Source organism: Aedes aegypti, chromosome 3, assembly GCF_002204515.2.
Source record: "Aedes aegypti strain LVP_AGWG chromosome 3, AaegL5.0 Primary Assembly, whole genome shotgun sequence".
NCBI lineage: Eukaryota > Metazoa > Arthropoda > Insecta > Diptera > Culicidae > Aedes > Aedes aegypti.
This window is the reverse complement of record NC_035109.1, coordinates 336984572-337002633: the sequence shown is the minus strand read 5'-3', so window position 1 is coordinate 337002633 and position 18062 is coordinate 336984572. Positions and strand designations below refer to the sequence as shown.

At 36.9% G+C, this 18062-nt stretch overlaps 1 protein-coding gene across 1 annotated transcript in view; it reads right to left on the bottom strand.

Annotated features, from left to right (window-relative positions):
* LOC5571209 (zinc finger protein 676) overlaps positions 1–17007 on the bottom strand; it is a 38791-nt gene extending 21784 nt beyond the window's left edge. The window contains exons 1-2 of the mRNA XM_021853167.1: positions 16425–17007; positions 9539–9820 (exon numbers count right to left, since the gene is read on the bottom strand). Of these exons, the coding sequence (XP_021708859.1) occupies positions 9539–9820; positions 16425–16474 (332 nt within the window). The 5' untranslated portion in view covers positions 16475–17007. The remainder of the gene's footprint in view (positions 1–9538; positions 9821–16424) is intronic.
* Positions 17008–18062: the final 1055 nt, after the last annotated feature.

Genomic DNA, 18062 nt, shown 5'->3' with positions numbered 1-18062 from the left:
ATTTTGCTAGATTACATGATTATGATTTTTATTTTGTTGGGAGTGTAATGGATATAGATTGATACCTTGGAAAAATCGTTTTTCATTCATATCAAAATCTACACCAGGCCTGCCCAACCTTTTTGTTTTTTTTTTTTTTGCGATACATCGCATTAGTACTATACCAGGAGGGAGCTTCATAGTAGTCTTCCAAATTTGATTTTGAATCTTCTGTAGAGCTTTGTCATAAGCTAGTCCATATTGGTACAGCATACAACATGGCCGACCTGAAAATTTGTTTGAAGATCAAAAGCTTGTTCGTAAGACAAAGATTCGAACGAATCTCACTAAACTTAGAAAAAACTTGTTTGTATTTTTCAGGAAGAGTACCCGTAGAAATTTTTGAAAGATATCCTAGAGAGTAACAACTGGAGAAATTATTAGAAGATTCTATAAAAGAAATCCTGGGAGAATCCCTGTGAGAAATTTAAGAGTAATCCCTGTGGAAGGTATCAGCATTGGACTGCCTAAGGATTACTTGGAGCCTATTATCTATATATCTGAGGATTGTTTGATAAATTACTGGAGGTATATTTCAGGACAAGCTCTTGGGCAAATTGCTGGAGGAATATTTAGAAATAATACCAGCCCTGCAATTATCTTAAAATAATGTTTCGCGACCCATAAGGTGGTTAAATTGCAATTCAAACTCATAAATCGAGTATTGCACTGCTGAGCTTAGGAAACGAAACTAAATATGCAATAGAAATAATTAATTTGAGTCCGACTTTCCTCAATTTTCCACTACACTTGATTTCCAATCGCCACAAATAATTGTTCATTTTTCCAATGACGACCCCCTTCCTCGACCTCAGTCAGAATCGTACAGTGATTTAAATATTGGATGAATGTTTAACCACGCGGAATGATGATTATTATTTTCGACACAGCCGGTCCCAGGTCTCTATTATACAGCAGCTTCCATTTGTTTTATTCAAACGTCAAATGGAACCCTTCTCGCGATTCCCTGGTTGGCTACTGCTGGGGCTATGTTCTCGTTAGCAAACAACGACGCGTCACAATTCGGCACGGTTTTCATTTAATAGGAACGGGATTCGTTGCGGTCTATAGTAGCAGCAAGTTTTCAAAAAGTGCGAATAGAAATGTGAAAAAATGAATATAATACCCTATTTCAAGTATCTTGCCCAAAAAATACTGAACTTAATTTATAAAGAACAGGTTTGAAACATTATACCTCAATAAACACCTGATAGTCTGGCTCCTACATTTTAATTTTTATTTTCCTCAATTTATTGTTTGAACAAACCCTCAAATTCCTTTTTTGCAATTTCTCATCGTAATAAGCTGTATTTCATCACACCAATCTGTCATGAAACGGCCTATTTTCCTGCACTGAAGTATGCAGTGCGGTAATAGTCATTACGCAACTGAAAGCAGTGCTGTAATGATTCATTACGCAACGCTTTCTCATTACGAAACTGTTATGAGTTTCAACAATATTTTAGAAATTGTAAAATAATGGTGAATGCATTCCGATATAATTTCTGATGAGAGTTGTATCGGAATGCTTTCACCATTATTTTACAATTTCTGAAAAAATGTTGTGTAATAATTCATTACGCAACTCAAAATAGTTGCGTAATGAGAAAGCGTTGCGTAATGAATCATTACAGCACTGGTTTCAGTTGCTTAATGACAATTCCCTCACTACATACTTCAGTGCAGGAAAGTAGGCCGCATCATGACAGATTGGCGTGATGAAAAACAGCCTACTACGATGAGAAATTGCAAAAAGTGTTGTACGTAGCTCGTTGCAGAACTCGATTTTTACATAAACTATTATTATGAGCCTACTTTTTATCAAAAGAAAGAACAACACAACGGCCTACTTTACCCACCAACAAAAAAATAACACTGAAAAATACATGTAACTGTTTCATAGCGGTGCTGAAAAATAGTAGTTTTTAGTTCTGCTTCGGAAGTTGGCAAAATGATATATCCGTGCCACCATCAAATTGCTCTGAATTTCTCAATGACATAGTCTACTAGTTTCAGATTCTACATCTGTAGTACAATCTTAATACGACTCAGTTGAAGTACCGTTATGCGGGGTGACATTGAGCCAAGATTTTTACAGCAAACTAAAACCAGAATAATTAAAACAATGTGGCAAGCTTCAAGAATACGTTATGAATAACCACTGGATGATCATGGATTAGTTTTTTGACTGCCGTACTAGTTGTAAATTAGAATTATGCTTAATGGACAAAAATAGAGGTTCTACAATTTTCGTTTGACATTTGTAATATTCGAAATGCTCGGTTCGCAATTCTCGCAATGGTTTTGTACGGCTCTCGGGAAGAATTTGTACGGCCCATGAGCGGGGTTTGAATAGTTGTGTGATGTGTTCCGCATGCTGTAAGTTGCTTATAGTAACCGATGAGTGGATACGAGTAGCTGACACTGAAAAAGACTGCACGGAGACGGAATTCAATTCAATTTTGGGTTGTTTCAACGCAATTCCGTAGTTGAGCCCAATAACTCAATTTTGGCTAAATTTCCAAGGTCCCCACTAGGTAGTTTGGCTTTAATTCCATTAGAAAAATATACTCAATTCTGGTTTTTTTTTAACGCAAAATTGAGTTCTTTGGACCCAAACATAAGAAAAGTTGCATTTACCCAAATTTGGCTTATTGGGCCAAAGTACCCCCATTGGGTAGATGAAGCTCTCTCTATTTTTGACAACATTCGTGTGGGAGAAAGAGAAAACCGAGAGATTTTGGGTTGAAACTATAATCGATATACTCAATTTTGGGTAAAGTAAACTCAAAAATTAGGTAAAAATATTTCTCCGTATGCAAGTGGTAATCGAAATACGCGTATCTGTCAAAGATAAACATTTAGGAGCGGAATTAAAAGGTACACGGTACTCCATCTACTTTTAAATTTCTCTATTGAGATTCTGCTCAGAGGATTCGAATACATTTATAAGAACCGATTGACCACTTGGTAAATCAAAGCAAGGCAAATTTGTCTGTGTTTCTCCATGTTAGGGATCGTTCAAATAATTCATAACGCCGCAGGAGGAGAGATGGGGTCCTTCGTAGTGTTACGGTCCATACAATAAATTTAAATTTTCCATACAAAAAGGGCGAGGGAATCATCCCTTAGATATTTATGATGATCAGTAATTTATGGAAAATTGACTGTAGTTATCAGATTTAAATCAATCTAAGATCACATACAGCTTTTTACTCGTAGCACATTTTTCTTTGCTGATTTTTTTGCACTTTTTTTTCGTATTCATCACTAGATATTCAAGTTTCAATCAGATAAGCTTATTGGATGCACTTTCCAGCTTTTTACGAGCGGTAATATCACCAAAAATTGGCCCACTTTATGTAGGGATCTATTGGTTTGACGTATGACTTGATTCGTTTGATATGGACTTATCCACCGGTGCACTAAATTTAGTCAGTCCAATAATTTTGACACTTGAGCGAGTCCGAAGCATTGAGAAGCGTGACCCGCTAAAGTGTCACAATTCTTGGACCGAGTGAATTTAGTACACAGGTGGATAATTCAATTGAACGGACCTAAACCAAACGTCAAACTGTTGGATCCCTACATTCAGGCAAATGGACTATCGATAAACATAGGAAACCCTTATGAAAATTCGCCACAAGGAATCGGATTGAAATTAATAAATTTGCCTTATGACACCGAAATTTGAAAACAAAAATAGTTTTCGCAGCAAACTGGAATCGAACCAAGGACCTTGCGATCGATAGGCTCGTACAACCCGCGCCTATCGACGCCTTGATGTGGAGTGATGCTAAAACGATACATAAAGCGTTCGTATTGCGATAATCGTTCCATCTTTCATAAGGCAAAATGTATGAATTTCGATCGTCCAGTTCGCTGCGTGTACCAGAAAGTAAGCTAGCTTTTGGCGGTCATTACCGCTCTTTAAAAGCTGGATAGTTCATCCAATGCTCTTAGCCATGGTCTTCTTTTCTTGTCGACTGCTCTAAATTCCGTGTGCCGTGTTTACATAAAATGACATCCAATGGACCATGGACCGATGCACGAGTTCACTAATTTGACGTTTGAGCGGTGCCATATTCACTCGTTACCATGGTCACATAAATAACACGGCACCGCTCAAAAGTCAAATAATGAACTCGTGCATTGATCCATGAACCAATGTACGAGTTCACTATTTGACGTTTAAGCGGTGCCGTGTTATTTGCTTGACCATGGCAACGAGTGAATTCGGCACCGCTCAAACGTCAAGTTGGTGAACTCGTGCATCGGTTCATGGACTTATGCACGAGTTCACTCTTTGACGTTTGAGCGGTGCCGTGTTATTTACGTGACCCTGGAAACGAGTGAATTCGGCACCGCTCAAACGTCAAATTAGTGAACTCGTGCATCAGTCCATAGGCTTACCGACGCTCATGATGTCGACTTGCTGTCATTTGTTGTTTGTTTACCGCGCACGATGTCGTAGAAAGAAGAGCTTCATGATGTCGTAGTAAAATTGTTTGCTAGAGGTGAGTGACCCAATGACATATTCCGGTGGTTGAAATCCCACGTGGTGAAGCGGAATTTCATGTATACCACCATCCGTCGGAACTGGGAGACAGGCTCGAGGACCATGTAAGATATTGGTGGCCACGTTCAGCGAGGACGTTAGCAGCCATCAAAGTGGTAAGGGAGCGGGTTCTCCGAAAAATGAACCGCTTAATCCGGAAGACCGCTGCTGATTTGGATGTATCGATCGGGATTGCTCACACCATCATGACGAAGGACCTGAAATACAAGCCGTACAAGAAACGCAAGGTTCACGGAGTAATGGTGGCTACAACGAAAAAGAGGCTGGACATAGCCAAACTGATACTTTCGCGGCATGCAGGTCAGGAGTTAATGTTTTCCGATGAGAAACTTTTTGTTTTGCAACAGCCAGAAATGATCGGCTGTGGGCACCAACGTTCGCCAGCATCCTCCCGTCCCTTATAAACATTCCGCTGTTCCAGAGCGCAGCGTCGATAATGTTCTGAGGGGCCGTATCCAAGCGTGGGAATCCAGACCGAGGTTCTGGAGAAGGTGATGGTTCTGGCACTTCGGGATCTCTTTATAAGACTTGTGGCCTCCCAGCTCCCCGGACCGTAATATCCTGAACTTTCATGCATGGTCGTACATGATGGCCAAGCAGAGCGAACATCAAGTGAGCACTATGGACCTCATTTACAAGTTCTGGGACGAGATGCCTATGAACCAGGTGCGTGCCACGTGCTTTCCTTGTGAGAAACCTCAACAAGCTCATCATAAAGCATGAAAAGTCAGGGGGGGGGGGTGTTGTCTGCAATGGTAATATGCTCTTTAGGTGATTTATGATTTCCTTAATCTTGTAAATAGTCTAACAACACAAAACTGAATCGATACTCTAAATAGAATCAGCTTAAATTTGACTGGCATAAGGGCGTAGACTTGAAAATCAAAAACCTTTGTCTTAAAAAAATAGTCAGGCTTGTACAGTGCTGTAAACATCCGATATTTTCTGTGACGGTTGCTTTGCTTCCATGGTCAGTAGTCAAATGATTTCTCAGTACTCATACGCTACCGCCATTTCTCACACACAGCACGAGCGAGAAACACAAAAACTGTGGAATGAATGTAGTCTGACACGATGAAATATTCATAAATCATTAATTTTGCACATATTTCACAATTTTCCAATCATTAACTAAAGAATAGTTTATTTTTCTTTGTTATGTCGAATGTGACACACATACAATGAAAGCAGCTCTGATTACGGAAAATGATAGAAATAAACAAAACCGTTACGTTTTCTTGTGATGCCATCGCGATCAGCTGCATTCAATTGACATTTTTCTTTCACACGTTCGTTTGAACACTCGTGTTGTACATGCTGGAGACAAAGACTGTCGAATGTCAATGAAAACGTCCTATCAAAACTGGGCTTGTTATACGAATTCTGTTAAAACTCTTCAAATCAGAGCTTTTATTTATCATAAAAATATAAATACAGTAGTTCCTCGATTTTATCATTGCTCGTTTTAATATCGCATGATAAAATCGATAATTTACTATACCGTTTTGTTTCAAATACCGAACATACTCAAAATTCAAATATTCAGTTTTGTACGAAAATTTTGTTGAAATATTTGCAGATTTGTGTAATCAAATTTTCGAAAAATGTCTTTCGATTGCAACCCAATTTAAACAACTTTATAGCTACCCTAGACCCTGAAAATTGCAATGATTCTTTACATTAGTTAAACTAGTTCAGATAAATTTATTTGCTATTTTTTTGTATTCATGTTTTTTGGATTTTGAATGAAGGTGTTTGAAATATGAGACAGAACAGAGACAGTGCAGAACAGTGAAGCAAAATTGGCAAAAAATATTTGCATAAAAATAAAAGTCATACTACATTCAGACCAGAGCTGATATTATGTAATATAGGCTCTTTTGATATCAGATATCATTTATCTAGTTTTCACTGGATATGAAGTAGTCAATAGTTAACAGTTGAAACAAGCAAATAAATTATTTTTTCCCTAAATTTCATGGCTATAAAATGCGCTTAAAGTGAAGATGCATCGAAGCAAAATCTCTAATTTTCAAGAGCACAAATCTGGAGAACCTGACAACCTTTCGCTTTGAGAATTTGTTCGATTGGTCACCATCGGCTAGTGACCAGTGACCTAAAATTTCAGCACAAACGGTTGTCTGGTTCTCTAGATTTGTACTCTTGACAATTCAAGGTTTGGCTTCGACGTATCTTAACCTTAGAGTCACGTTACGCTTTAAATGGTCGGATTTTTTTTTATTTCTAAAGTATTTCAAAAGACTTCATCGCTATTCATGAATAATAAACATCATTTACATTTCGTTTGTTCCATACGATCAATGCATACTTTCAGGAATTTAGCCATTTGCAAAATCATCAAAAGTTATTAACCATTAATTATAGAATAAAACTGAACAGTTTTGTTCACGATCAAAGATAAACTCTAAAACTTAATGCTTCCGGCATGAGAACTTCGTTCGATATTTTGCCGGAGACCATGCTTAAACCCACACAACTCAAAATCACTCCACACTGTGAAAGACTGTAAAATGTAGACAGTTTACAGGAAGGGGCCGGGCAAAAATTAGCTTCGCAGAACAAATAGAGCCAATCAGCAACGGTGCGGTTTCCGCGGTTTCTGTCTGCCTATGGAAACATTTATTTAGGATTGCAACTCGTAAGGCTGGTTCGGATCCCTCGGGTTCGGTGAAGAAACACGACCAGACGGAATTACCAAGATTATAACATAATGTGTTGTTCTGATATTATTTTTTTTATATCGCTAGCAGTTTTAAAACATGTACCATTATTTGTTAAAATAATGAAAAATGTAACAAAATTTCCACCAAATAAAATCTGTTACAAGGTTGATACATCCAATGTTATGAACAGTACAATAGCAAGTTATGTTACTGTTCATAACATTGGATGTTATCTACAATAAAATCACCCTATGCAATGTAAAAAAAACTATTAAATCTGTTACCAAACATATGTATAACAAGTTCCAAACATAGTCATCCTTATAATAAAATTATATTAACTGCGGTTATTAACTGTTGTTGTTTTAAACGTGTTATAATCTTGTTACCTGATTCTGGTCGGGAACAGAGAACGGTAAGCCTCCTCCTTCTACCGTCTGAACCAAATCTCGGGTCGCGACGACTGTTGTTGTTTCATTATCTTGCAATTTAGCGCATAACATTTTCTTTATTTATGTTCGAGCACCGGATGGTTTGTAGGCTTCCGAAAACTTTTTCCTTTAAGCCCCCCATTCCAAAATCACCGATAAAATAAGATGAAAATTAAATATTGAATCCAAAGAACCTCTCAGCTGAGCGCCGGGCAAAAAAATGAAAAGAATTTCGCTCGCTCAATTTAACGCCATGAATGGAAGAGGGAAATTTTAATTAGGTACAATTCGGTAAGAGCAGCGCAAAAAGGGAAACCTTTCCGGAGCAATGTGCTGGCAAATTTGCTACAACTTGAAAAAGAAAATTTACACCTGGAGGTGTTTGATTGCGTGGAGGATGATGCAAAAGCATGAAAAAAATGAAGTGAATATAAAAATGAAAAGGGAAAGCATGAATAGAATTGTTTTTCTTTGCATTTTATGTGATATAAGCAGTGCAATTTCATATTTTTACAAATTTTACTTTTTACTCTTTCATATTTTTACATATTTTACGATTCGATTTGGATTCGATTTTGTTTTTTATCAGTTTCTTTTCATTATGGGACAATTAGACTTGTTGTTTTTTTTCCTATTTTTTTCGAACAAAGCATATTATCTCATTAGTGCAGCTGATGCGTTGGAAGATATATTGAAAACTGAACTCATCTCAATTTGGACGAAAATGCAGATGGGACTGAATTGCGCTTCTCGGCAGTAAAACGAGCGTAAAAAGAGATCAAAGAGTACTGCAGAAAATGTCTATGAACGAACAACATTCATTTGATTTCATAGAGGTACATCAAGCTCTCCAATTGTCTCGAAACTATTTCATCGTTTCCTGAACTACCAATCCATTGTCTTAATTAAGTTTCAAGGAAAGTAGTTTACATTGTTTCCATTTCTTGCCGGACATTCGACCACATCTTTCGCCTTTACGAAATCGAACAAACATCTACCGATCTTTTGTGAGTTTCTTACCTTCTCTCAACAAAACCCCCTACTAAGTAAACTTTCTTTCCTCCCAAGAAAACTTGGGCTTCTTTTGGGCCCTCAAACAAATCGTCCTCCAGTTTGCTTAGCTTTCAATCTGGGCGGCTCTGTTTGCTCATTTTCCATCAATCGGATAAAATTTTAATGAACCAGAAGAAAACTTTCCGGCGGAAATCGATTTCCCATTGTTTCGCCAAAGTTATTCCCCAACTATTGATTGAAATTCCTCCGGGAGACTATTTGAGTTTGCGGTGGCATACTGAAGTGCTGAGCGTAGGTATACGCAATCGCCCTTTCGTCGCCCTTGTGAATTTTTGATTCGTTACCCTGTTTCAACTGGATGGTTTGCGGAAACCATGAGTTCATAGCCCTATTGAAAAGTTAATCCTTGGGAGAATCGGCTACAAAGCAAATAATTACATCACTCATTCCCGTCAGCTCAGTCAGCCAGCCACCGCAAAGTGGCCCAGATTTTAAAAATTCAAGGAAAAATTACAAATCATTAATATCTTACAAGTTTTGATGATGAAAAGTGCTGTATAACAAATAGGGTTTGAGAGTCTCAGCATAAAAAACACTGGCTTATCCAAGCTTTTTAAAAAAAAACAGGACCACTGTGCACAGCTCAAACCCCGACTGTACTAATAATGGTTGGTATGTATCAACTGTAAATCGTTTGTAAGTAATTTCCTAATCCTTTATGACACACATGGAAGAAACTATATATGATTCAACAACCAATTCCTAGTTCTGGTTGGATGGCAAAAACTTACGTGCATTTGTGCGGTTTCAGGACCGTCGTTGTCGTCGTCATCATTGTTGACGGATGAAGCTGCAGAAGTGAATCCAGTTGTGGTGATATAATGGGTTGCGATGATGTGGATTCCGACTCGCATGATGAGGACGAACTCGAGGACGACGCAGAAGAGAAGGATGTTTGCTCATTGTCGGTAATGTTGCCCGTCGATTGGAGCAACGTGCTGAAAATGGAGTCGTCGGATATGATGGACCTGATGTTGTAGTCCAGGGCGTGCTCGTCGATGTCCAGGTTGAAGCTGAGAAAGAAGAAATGGAGTTTTAGTAATGTTGAACCTGAACTTGGGATTAGCAATAATTAGGTTTTTGGGACACGTTCCAAAGTCGGTACCATATACACTCCCGTGCATAAGTTTGGGTTCACCCCCTGAAAAACATGCAAAAGTGTTCAGTCCATATCTCTGTAATTACACGTCCAATTGTAACTTTCTAAGCCGCATACGAAAGACAAAGAGTTATTCTGACTTCGTATGTATTTTTCCAAAAACATTCTTTGAACTTTGTATACTAAATTTTTACTTAAAGTTATGACATTTTTTAAATAACACACTGTAAAAACAAACCTAATTTCCTCAGCATTGGATCAACCAAAATTTTAAAACAAGGTTTCATTAGAATCGTAATCTTATATTCTTTGAGGTAACCTTACGAAATTTTGGCGGAAAAATCTGAAAAGTATTCAAAATCAATGAAACAGTCAGTCAAGTCATCGTGCAAAAGTTTGGGTTCACCCCTCAGTATGGTGTATCGTGCAAAAGTTTGGGTTCACCTGAACTTACTCAAATCTGTGAAATCTCAAACCAATCATGTACGCGCCATTATTTGCGCTCAAAAAAACTTTAAACTATTAAAATCGGTTGAAAAATGGCGGAGATATTGACAAAATTGTTGTGTGAGCGGCTCAGGTGAACCCAAACTTTTGCACGATTTGCATCATTATGAGGGGTGAACCCAAACTTTTGCACGATGACTTGACTGACTGTTTCATTGATTTTGAATACTTTCCAGATTTTTCCGCCAAAATTTCGTGGGGTCTCCTCAAAGAATATAAGATTACGATTCTAATGACACTTTGATTTAAAATTTTGGTCGACCTAATGCTGAGGAAATTAGATATGAGTTTTCAGTGTGTTTTTTGAAAAATGTCACAAGTTTAAGTAAAAATTTAGTATACAAAGTTCAAAAAATGTTTTTGGAAAAATACATACGAAGTCAGAGTAACTCTTTGCCTTTCGAATGCGGCTTAGAGAGTTTCAATTGGACGTGTAATCACAGAGATATGGACATATCACTTTTGTATGTTTTTGAGGGGGTGAACCCAAACTTTTGCACGGGAGTGTACGTATTGTTCTTCTAAAGTTTAACGAATGCATGGCGCTCCACGTTGAAATTTTATCTCATGGGTCACATCCAGCAAGCAAGCAATTTGATTGATTTTCAACACGAACTGTTATCAGATTCTCCAGTCATGTGCACTTGAAAATTCAAAGTTTGGCTTCGTTTTATAATCACCATAAGGTGAAAGTTAATTGAGTACGTAAACATAATGTCGAACCTCGAACCTCCCACTAAAGCACCCTCTCGAGCCATCCAACAAGATAATGAATGGTTTTATGAATTTTGGCTTTTATGAGAAACAATTTTGTATTTTTGAAAAATGTTTGGAAAATTGCCTTTTTTGTAACATACAATGTATGATACAAAAATTCGTACTATTTATATTCTTCTTCTACCAACCTATCATAGAAGAAGAGCACCAAATGGTGGTTTTAAAATAATCTGATATCTGTTTTTATTTCTGTTAGATGCACGAAAAATAAAACATTTTCCAGAGAAAAATTAAATTTTCATATTTTCAGAACATTAGTAAAAAATAACTTCTTATACCAACAATTGGTAATCAGAAGAAGCTTTAAAAAAATAAAAAAGGTACAGTCGACTTTCCACTCGATAGATTTTTCGGTCCCTTCAAATTTCCATACATTGTGCTCTCCATAAGTCGATATTTCTGTAACTCGATATCTCCACTAGTCGATGTCACGTGAGAGGTAAATTTCTCTCCATAACTCGATATTTATTCAAACATCATTCATTTTTGGAGAATTGGTCTAATTCTTGTTTGGAAGTAAATAAATATTTGCAAATTGAGCTTGAGCTTGATGGGCCGCCCGTGGATGCTACTCCAGTATCGCCAGATCAGCTGCACTTACACAAGGAACCAACTGAATGACTGCTTGGGACTAACAGGCATTCTCAGTGTATAAGTGCTGGTGATCTTCTATTTTTAGCGACAATGGTGCCTGCCACGTCAGAATGCAGACCAATGTGGGGAAAGGGGGAGGAATTGATGATGCATTATACTGGCTCCCACGTAGACCGTATATACCACTGCATCTAAGCCAGTTCATGATTGGGGGAAAAGCATGGCAGAGAGGTTTGCTTTTGTGGTTAGCAGACTGCCTATGTAAGGAAAGGCATGCGCGTGGAAGAATGGAAGCGTTATTGAAACGGTTTCTTGTCCGTCTCTGGTTCTAGCGTTTGCTATGGACGAATAGTTAGAGATTTAGAATGGAAGATAGAAGCAAGTGAGAGATATACAACTACAAAGTACGAGGAAAGGGACGCACAGTATTTCGATCGGCCGAAATCGTGAACTTAATTCTGTAGCACCTTTAAACGTGGTTTTTTCGGAATGGTGTCTTCGGACGAAAATTTTTTAAAAATATAGCGCATATATTGACGGTAAATGTTAGTTCGCAACTTTGCCACGGGCGGCGCTGCGAAAATATTTTTTTTGAAATGACGATCTTTAAATATGATGTCTTTGGCAAAATTGTAGATAATTCAAATACAAACAACTTTGCCAAAGTCACCTAGTGTGTATTCAGCCGCATTTCCAAAATACGGGAGTATTTTATGAACAACCCCCAAAACTAGTTTTTCTCTTATATTTTGAAAATGCGAAGTTTCCGGTAACAACAATGTTCTACAAAATTGTGTAAACAGTCAAAATGAATCATTCTCTAGAAGACACTAGGTTTCTAAAGACCAAGGAAAAGCAGTTACAACCATTTAAATGCAAAAATCAATCATTTTTGGGGTCCGTGTATTTATTCGGGTGGCAGCTGGTGGCAGATGAAACCTAGTAGGATTCAAAATACATCATTAGTTGTTGTAAATGTCGATAGTGTCATTAGTATCCACGAGTATCCTTTTACTTAGAGGAAGTTTCATCAATGACTCTATTACCCTGAAGTATTTAGTTATATGATGGATAGAGGGCTATGTGACTCCAAACGTCTTCTTTTTCTTCTTCTTGACACATTCTTCATCTTTATACACACACACACACTCAATAGGTTCCAAATACTTTTATGAAGAAAGTTTTCAATATCGAGAAATGACGCTTTACGAAATGACTTGCCCTACAACTATTTTTCACTTGAGATTTTTGCGTGTTTTCGTACATCGCAAGTAACCAAATAGCACTTTTCTAAATTTTGCCACCAAGTGACGTCAATGAACATGAAATATTTGGCTCAATGAACGTCAATGAACATGAAATAAAAGGCTATCATTATTTAGATATTGGAATTGGAGATTGACTAGAATAATGATAACCCTTGAGCTACTGAACAACTTTGCAAAGCTTTGCGAAGATGTCAGTGGTAAAATCTTGAATCTCTTGCCAAGAATAATGACAGTCCTCGAGCTACAACTTAGCTGAAGAAATGGTCAGGCTCCTGAGATATCTACAGAACAAGGTGGCGAAATTTCAAATCGCTTTATCGAAAACACCATCATTCTAAATAGACAAGCTCTTGAGATATCTGAAAATCGAAAGTAAAAGTGTCATGCACTCCAGTGCCACCTAGTTGTCAAACTCCGCATCAAATGAAGTAGCGCTCCACCTACAGGATAACTTTACCGAAGACATGTTTTGAAATTATTTGGATTTTGAGATATAACGATTCCAAATCTAGTCTACTACTACTCTATAAAGGGTCATACTGTAAACAAAAACTGTTTAGTATTGTTCTTAAGAGAATTCTTAAGGAATACATTTTCGCTTGGTGTCGATAGTTATTTTTATTGTAAAATGATCGCATATAAATCACTGCTGTTGCACAAAGTACAACAGCGCGCAACCCGAAGGTTGAAAAATATTTATTTTGAACATTTTTACCTTGTATCTCACTTTTCGACAGGTGGAAATAAGTTAGTAATTTTGAGGATGCAAAAATGAACATATTTAGAGTTCTGGGAAAGAGATTTTAGCTCGATTGCTTCAAAGGAAATACAACTAGAGCAAGCCAAATTTGAGCGTTTTTTTTACGAAAATCGACATGCATTGCTATTATTCCGAACAGCACTGTTTAACGAAGGTTTATATCATACGAGATTCTGGAATATTTTTGATAAATTATCGATAGATTCCTGATCATGGTGTTAGTTAGTTAGAGTCATAGTCAAATATACTTTATAAACTCACTATGAAGTATCTGGAAGCAAAAATGCTTGAAGAATTCTAATTAATTTAATTTTATAAAAATGATACATAATTTCAGGATTTAATATCATTATTTCATATAAGCAGACTACATTAGATATTTAAACGAAATTTATCAATTTTGATGATGAAATATGATTCAAGAATTAAAAAAAAAAAAATCTACGAAATTCCAAGCTATCACAAGGTCAAAATTCTTGAAAAAGAGTATAACAAGCACATGATTCTTTGAAAATTTAGTAAAAAAGGTTGCTCCCACCTAGCGAAAGCTGAGAACATTCTCTTCATCTGTTACTGAAACAAAATACATATTGAGGGCAATATTTTATACATTAGGAATATAAAAAAAACATGATTTTTTAAAGTGGTTACTACAAATCAAGACTAAAAAGTTATTTTTTCAGCACGGGTAGAGTAAAGTGGGGCAAAAGTTCGAGTGGGGTTAGAGTTTCTTTATAAGATTTCTAGCTCAATTCAAAACAAATCTTATAAATGTCATGGTGGTTCGAATGCTATTCAAGAAAGAGACTTTTACTCCAAATATCATAAAAATCGATTGAGATTTGGAAAAGATACGGCTGTTTGTTGTTTTTTGACGTAAATATTGTAATTTTTAGTCAAACTTTCGTTGCATGGAACCAATTGAAGATAAAATCATTTTCAATATTTTATGTAAGGACGTTTCTAGGCCTATCATAAGGTTGCTTAGAGGTGTATTAGTTTTTGCATAAATGCTTGAAAACAATTTTTGGCCCATAGTGGGGCAAAAGTTCGAATCAGCGGGGCAAAAGTTCGACCCATGTATAAAATCACGGAAAAATTTGCAAATTGCCTAAAATCCACATAGTATCTTCAAATTTATTTAAATTTGTCTGATCGTGTGAAAACTGTCACCAAAATTTTACATTTCCACTTAGTTTTGCGAAAAACTGCTATTTTCGAGTATATTACAATTAACCCGGTTTTGGGCAATTTTTTGATGAAAACTTAGTGTGTATTTTTCGGCAAACTTATGTTTACGGCTGGTGTAAAGTATGCCTGTCATAAAAGGATCAATATTTTGTATTTTAGCCAGCCAACTTTTGCCCCACACTAGATTCGAACTCTTGCCCCACCGGCGGGGCAAAAGTTCGAATAAGACAATAAATTTTGAAACTGTTATAACTAAAAATGGGTAAATATTTTGACACAAGTTTGTTCAGCAAAATTATAGCCAAAATGTTGAAGGTTCACTGTTTAGTATTTGTTTTGTTTTAACTGCTATTGTTTTCCTGGAAACTTTGATTATACACTAAGGTCGAACTTTTGCCCCACCTTACTCTACATTTATTATTTATTTATATACAGTCAACGAGGCTCGCCGAATTGGAAAAATACAAGGAGTGCTGAAAAATAGAGTTTTGCAACAAATTGAATAAATAATTTTTGCAATAACAAAAAACTCTGTTTAACTGGATTATAACTAAAAGCACGAACAAGAGACCCCACATGGGCATACCTCCATGTGTATTGATACAGTAGTTTAACAAATTTTGATGGTAGCATGTTTGCATTTTTTTATTGCAAACCATTTTCATACAGTTGCTCATACCAGAATCACCAGTTTTTATCGGATCCGGATTGCACAATGAATATACAATCAAATATCGAATGTATCATTAAGAGACAGGAATATTAGGTTGACGCCTACCAAAACAGTACTGAAAAGTGCCACTTTTTAGCATTGAAAGAAGTTATTTTTAAAATTTCCATTTTAGTAAAATAATAATTGAAAAGAGATTGTATAGACTCTCATATTATTAGTTGTTATAGAGATATTTATGATTTGTAATAATATATTATTGTGTAGGCACTGTACTGTCTTACGCTTCTTTTGTCACACGGTCCATAAGGCTTTCATAGAATATGGGTTAAGTAAGCGTAGAAGGGCAGTGTAGCGTTCGTTTTCTCCAAGTTATATTCGCATTGATGCTCCATCTACCTACACAAATTTTGTTTGGCGAAATCATTAAGAATTGCTTGATCTTTACTAATTGAATCTGCCTTGTTCAAAATCTTATTGTGCATTTTGCAAATAATTGAGTATTAATTCCGTCTAAAATTGGCCCTTCCCATCCAAGTATTGAACTAAATTCACTTAGTTTCAATTGCAAATTACGCTGCGACAAATCACAGCTGCCGATATCTTCGTTTCGGTGTTGCTTCGCCCCTACTTGTCTCCCGATTTGTTTACCTTTTCGCTTCCCTAATCCAAACAAGAAATCACACACTTCACTTAATTGATACAACACACCGCGCGGAAATCAAAATAAACAATAATCCTCGATACTTACATGTCAATGTCCCAGTCCATCATCATCGCCGTCGTCGCCGTTGTCATCATCGTTTCCTCTACCTGGGGATTTTGTCACCGGGCCCTTTCCTGATTCACTCTCACTATTTCACTCTCTTAAGGTATCTTCTTCTGACCGGATTGGAGGGCATGCGGTTTCCTATTTCGTCTTCCGGACTTCCCTTGCGAACTCTTGAAGTGAATCTATTATTGTTGCTAATTCGATGATAGGTTTTTTTTTTCTATTTTCCGGATCAAAGCCAGAAGGGACAAATGGCAATCTGTACGCCCTAGCTTATTGACAAAGCAATCAATTAGACGGTTTTCGAATTTAATGCCTTGCCCTTGAAGGGTCTCTCACTCGCTGTGGTTCACTGATTTTGTATTTTTTTTCTTGAGATTTATTGTAAGTTTGTTAAGTCGATATAGTGGAGAAAAACCAACGGTAATCTCACGATTGGGATGTATCACTTCCTATAAAACTACTTCAGAACCTCGATAAAACATCGACTCGAACTCGACAAAAGTTACCACTGTGTAAACCGACGACCTTTCGAAGCGACGGCAAAACGTGAAATGAAATTGCATGCCAGGCTGAGGCTCGTCCTTGTGCACGGGTCCGATTTAAAGGATATTGCATCCTTGCTCGTTTGATGGCGGGCGGGTTGGCAGGAAAGGGGCAAAGTGGTGGATTGGCAAACAAGGTTTAATGCGTTGATGTTGCTGTACGATGTTGATTTTGTTGGCATGCTACTCGTCGCTGGGTAAGAAGCAGCATGATCGCCATGCAGCCAGCGCATCATAGAAGAGACCGGGATGGGATTCTAGGACAGGGTTTCGCAAACTTAGGGGGCCGTGACAAATTCTCAGGTTGGTCCTTGAAGTCGTGTCGCTATTTTTTGATTTATGAATAAATGTTTTAATTCAAACAATATATTAATCTCTTATATGAAGGTATTCTGGGTTGGGCAACATTATCATCTTAGTTTGGTAAAACTAAATTAAGCTTTTTTTTAACGTTTTGTAACAATTTTTTTACCGCAGCAGTTCAGAACTATTACAGGTGCGTTGATTTCACCTGCTTAGAAGAGAAAAAAACGCTTTCAGTTAACTTAACCTAAATATATTAAACTTTAAAAGTGCTCATAGTCATTATCAAAATTATATTTCGAATCCTCTAAAGAGCTTTTTTCATATATTACAACAGCTAGTCCATAGGTACAACATACAAGATGGATGGCCTGAAAAATTGTTTGAGGATCAAAAGCTTGTTCTTAAGACCAAGTTTTGATTTTCCGTTAATGAGCGGATAAAGGCATTTTTATATTTGTTACATTTGGCTTGAATGCCCTCAATTTGATTTTTGAAAGATAATTTTTTATCTAGCATGAGCCCTAGATACTTAACTTCATCTGACCAATTTATTGGAACACCTCTCATCGTGCCAACATGTCTACTTAAAGGTTTCAAATTAAGTGCTTTTGATTTATGTAGGAATATTATTACTTGAGTTTTGGAAACATTAGGAGAAATCTTTAATTTTTGCAAGTATAAAGTTAAAATATCCAATCTTTTTTGCAATCTATCACAGATGAAACGCATCTTTCTGCCTTTTGCTGAGAGGCCTGTGTCTTCAGCA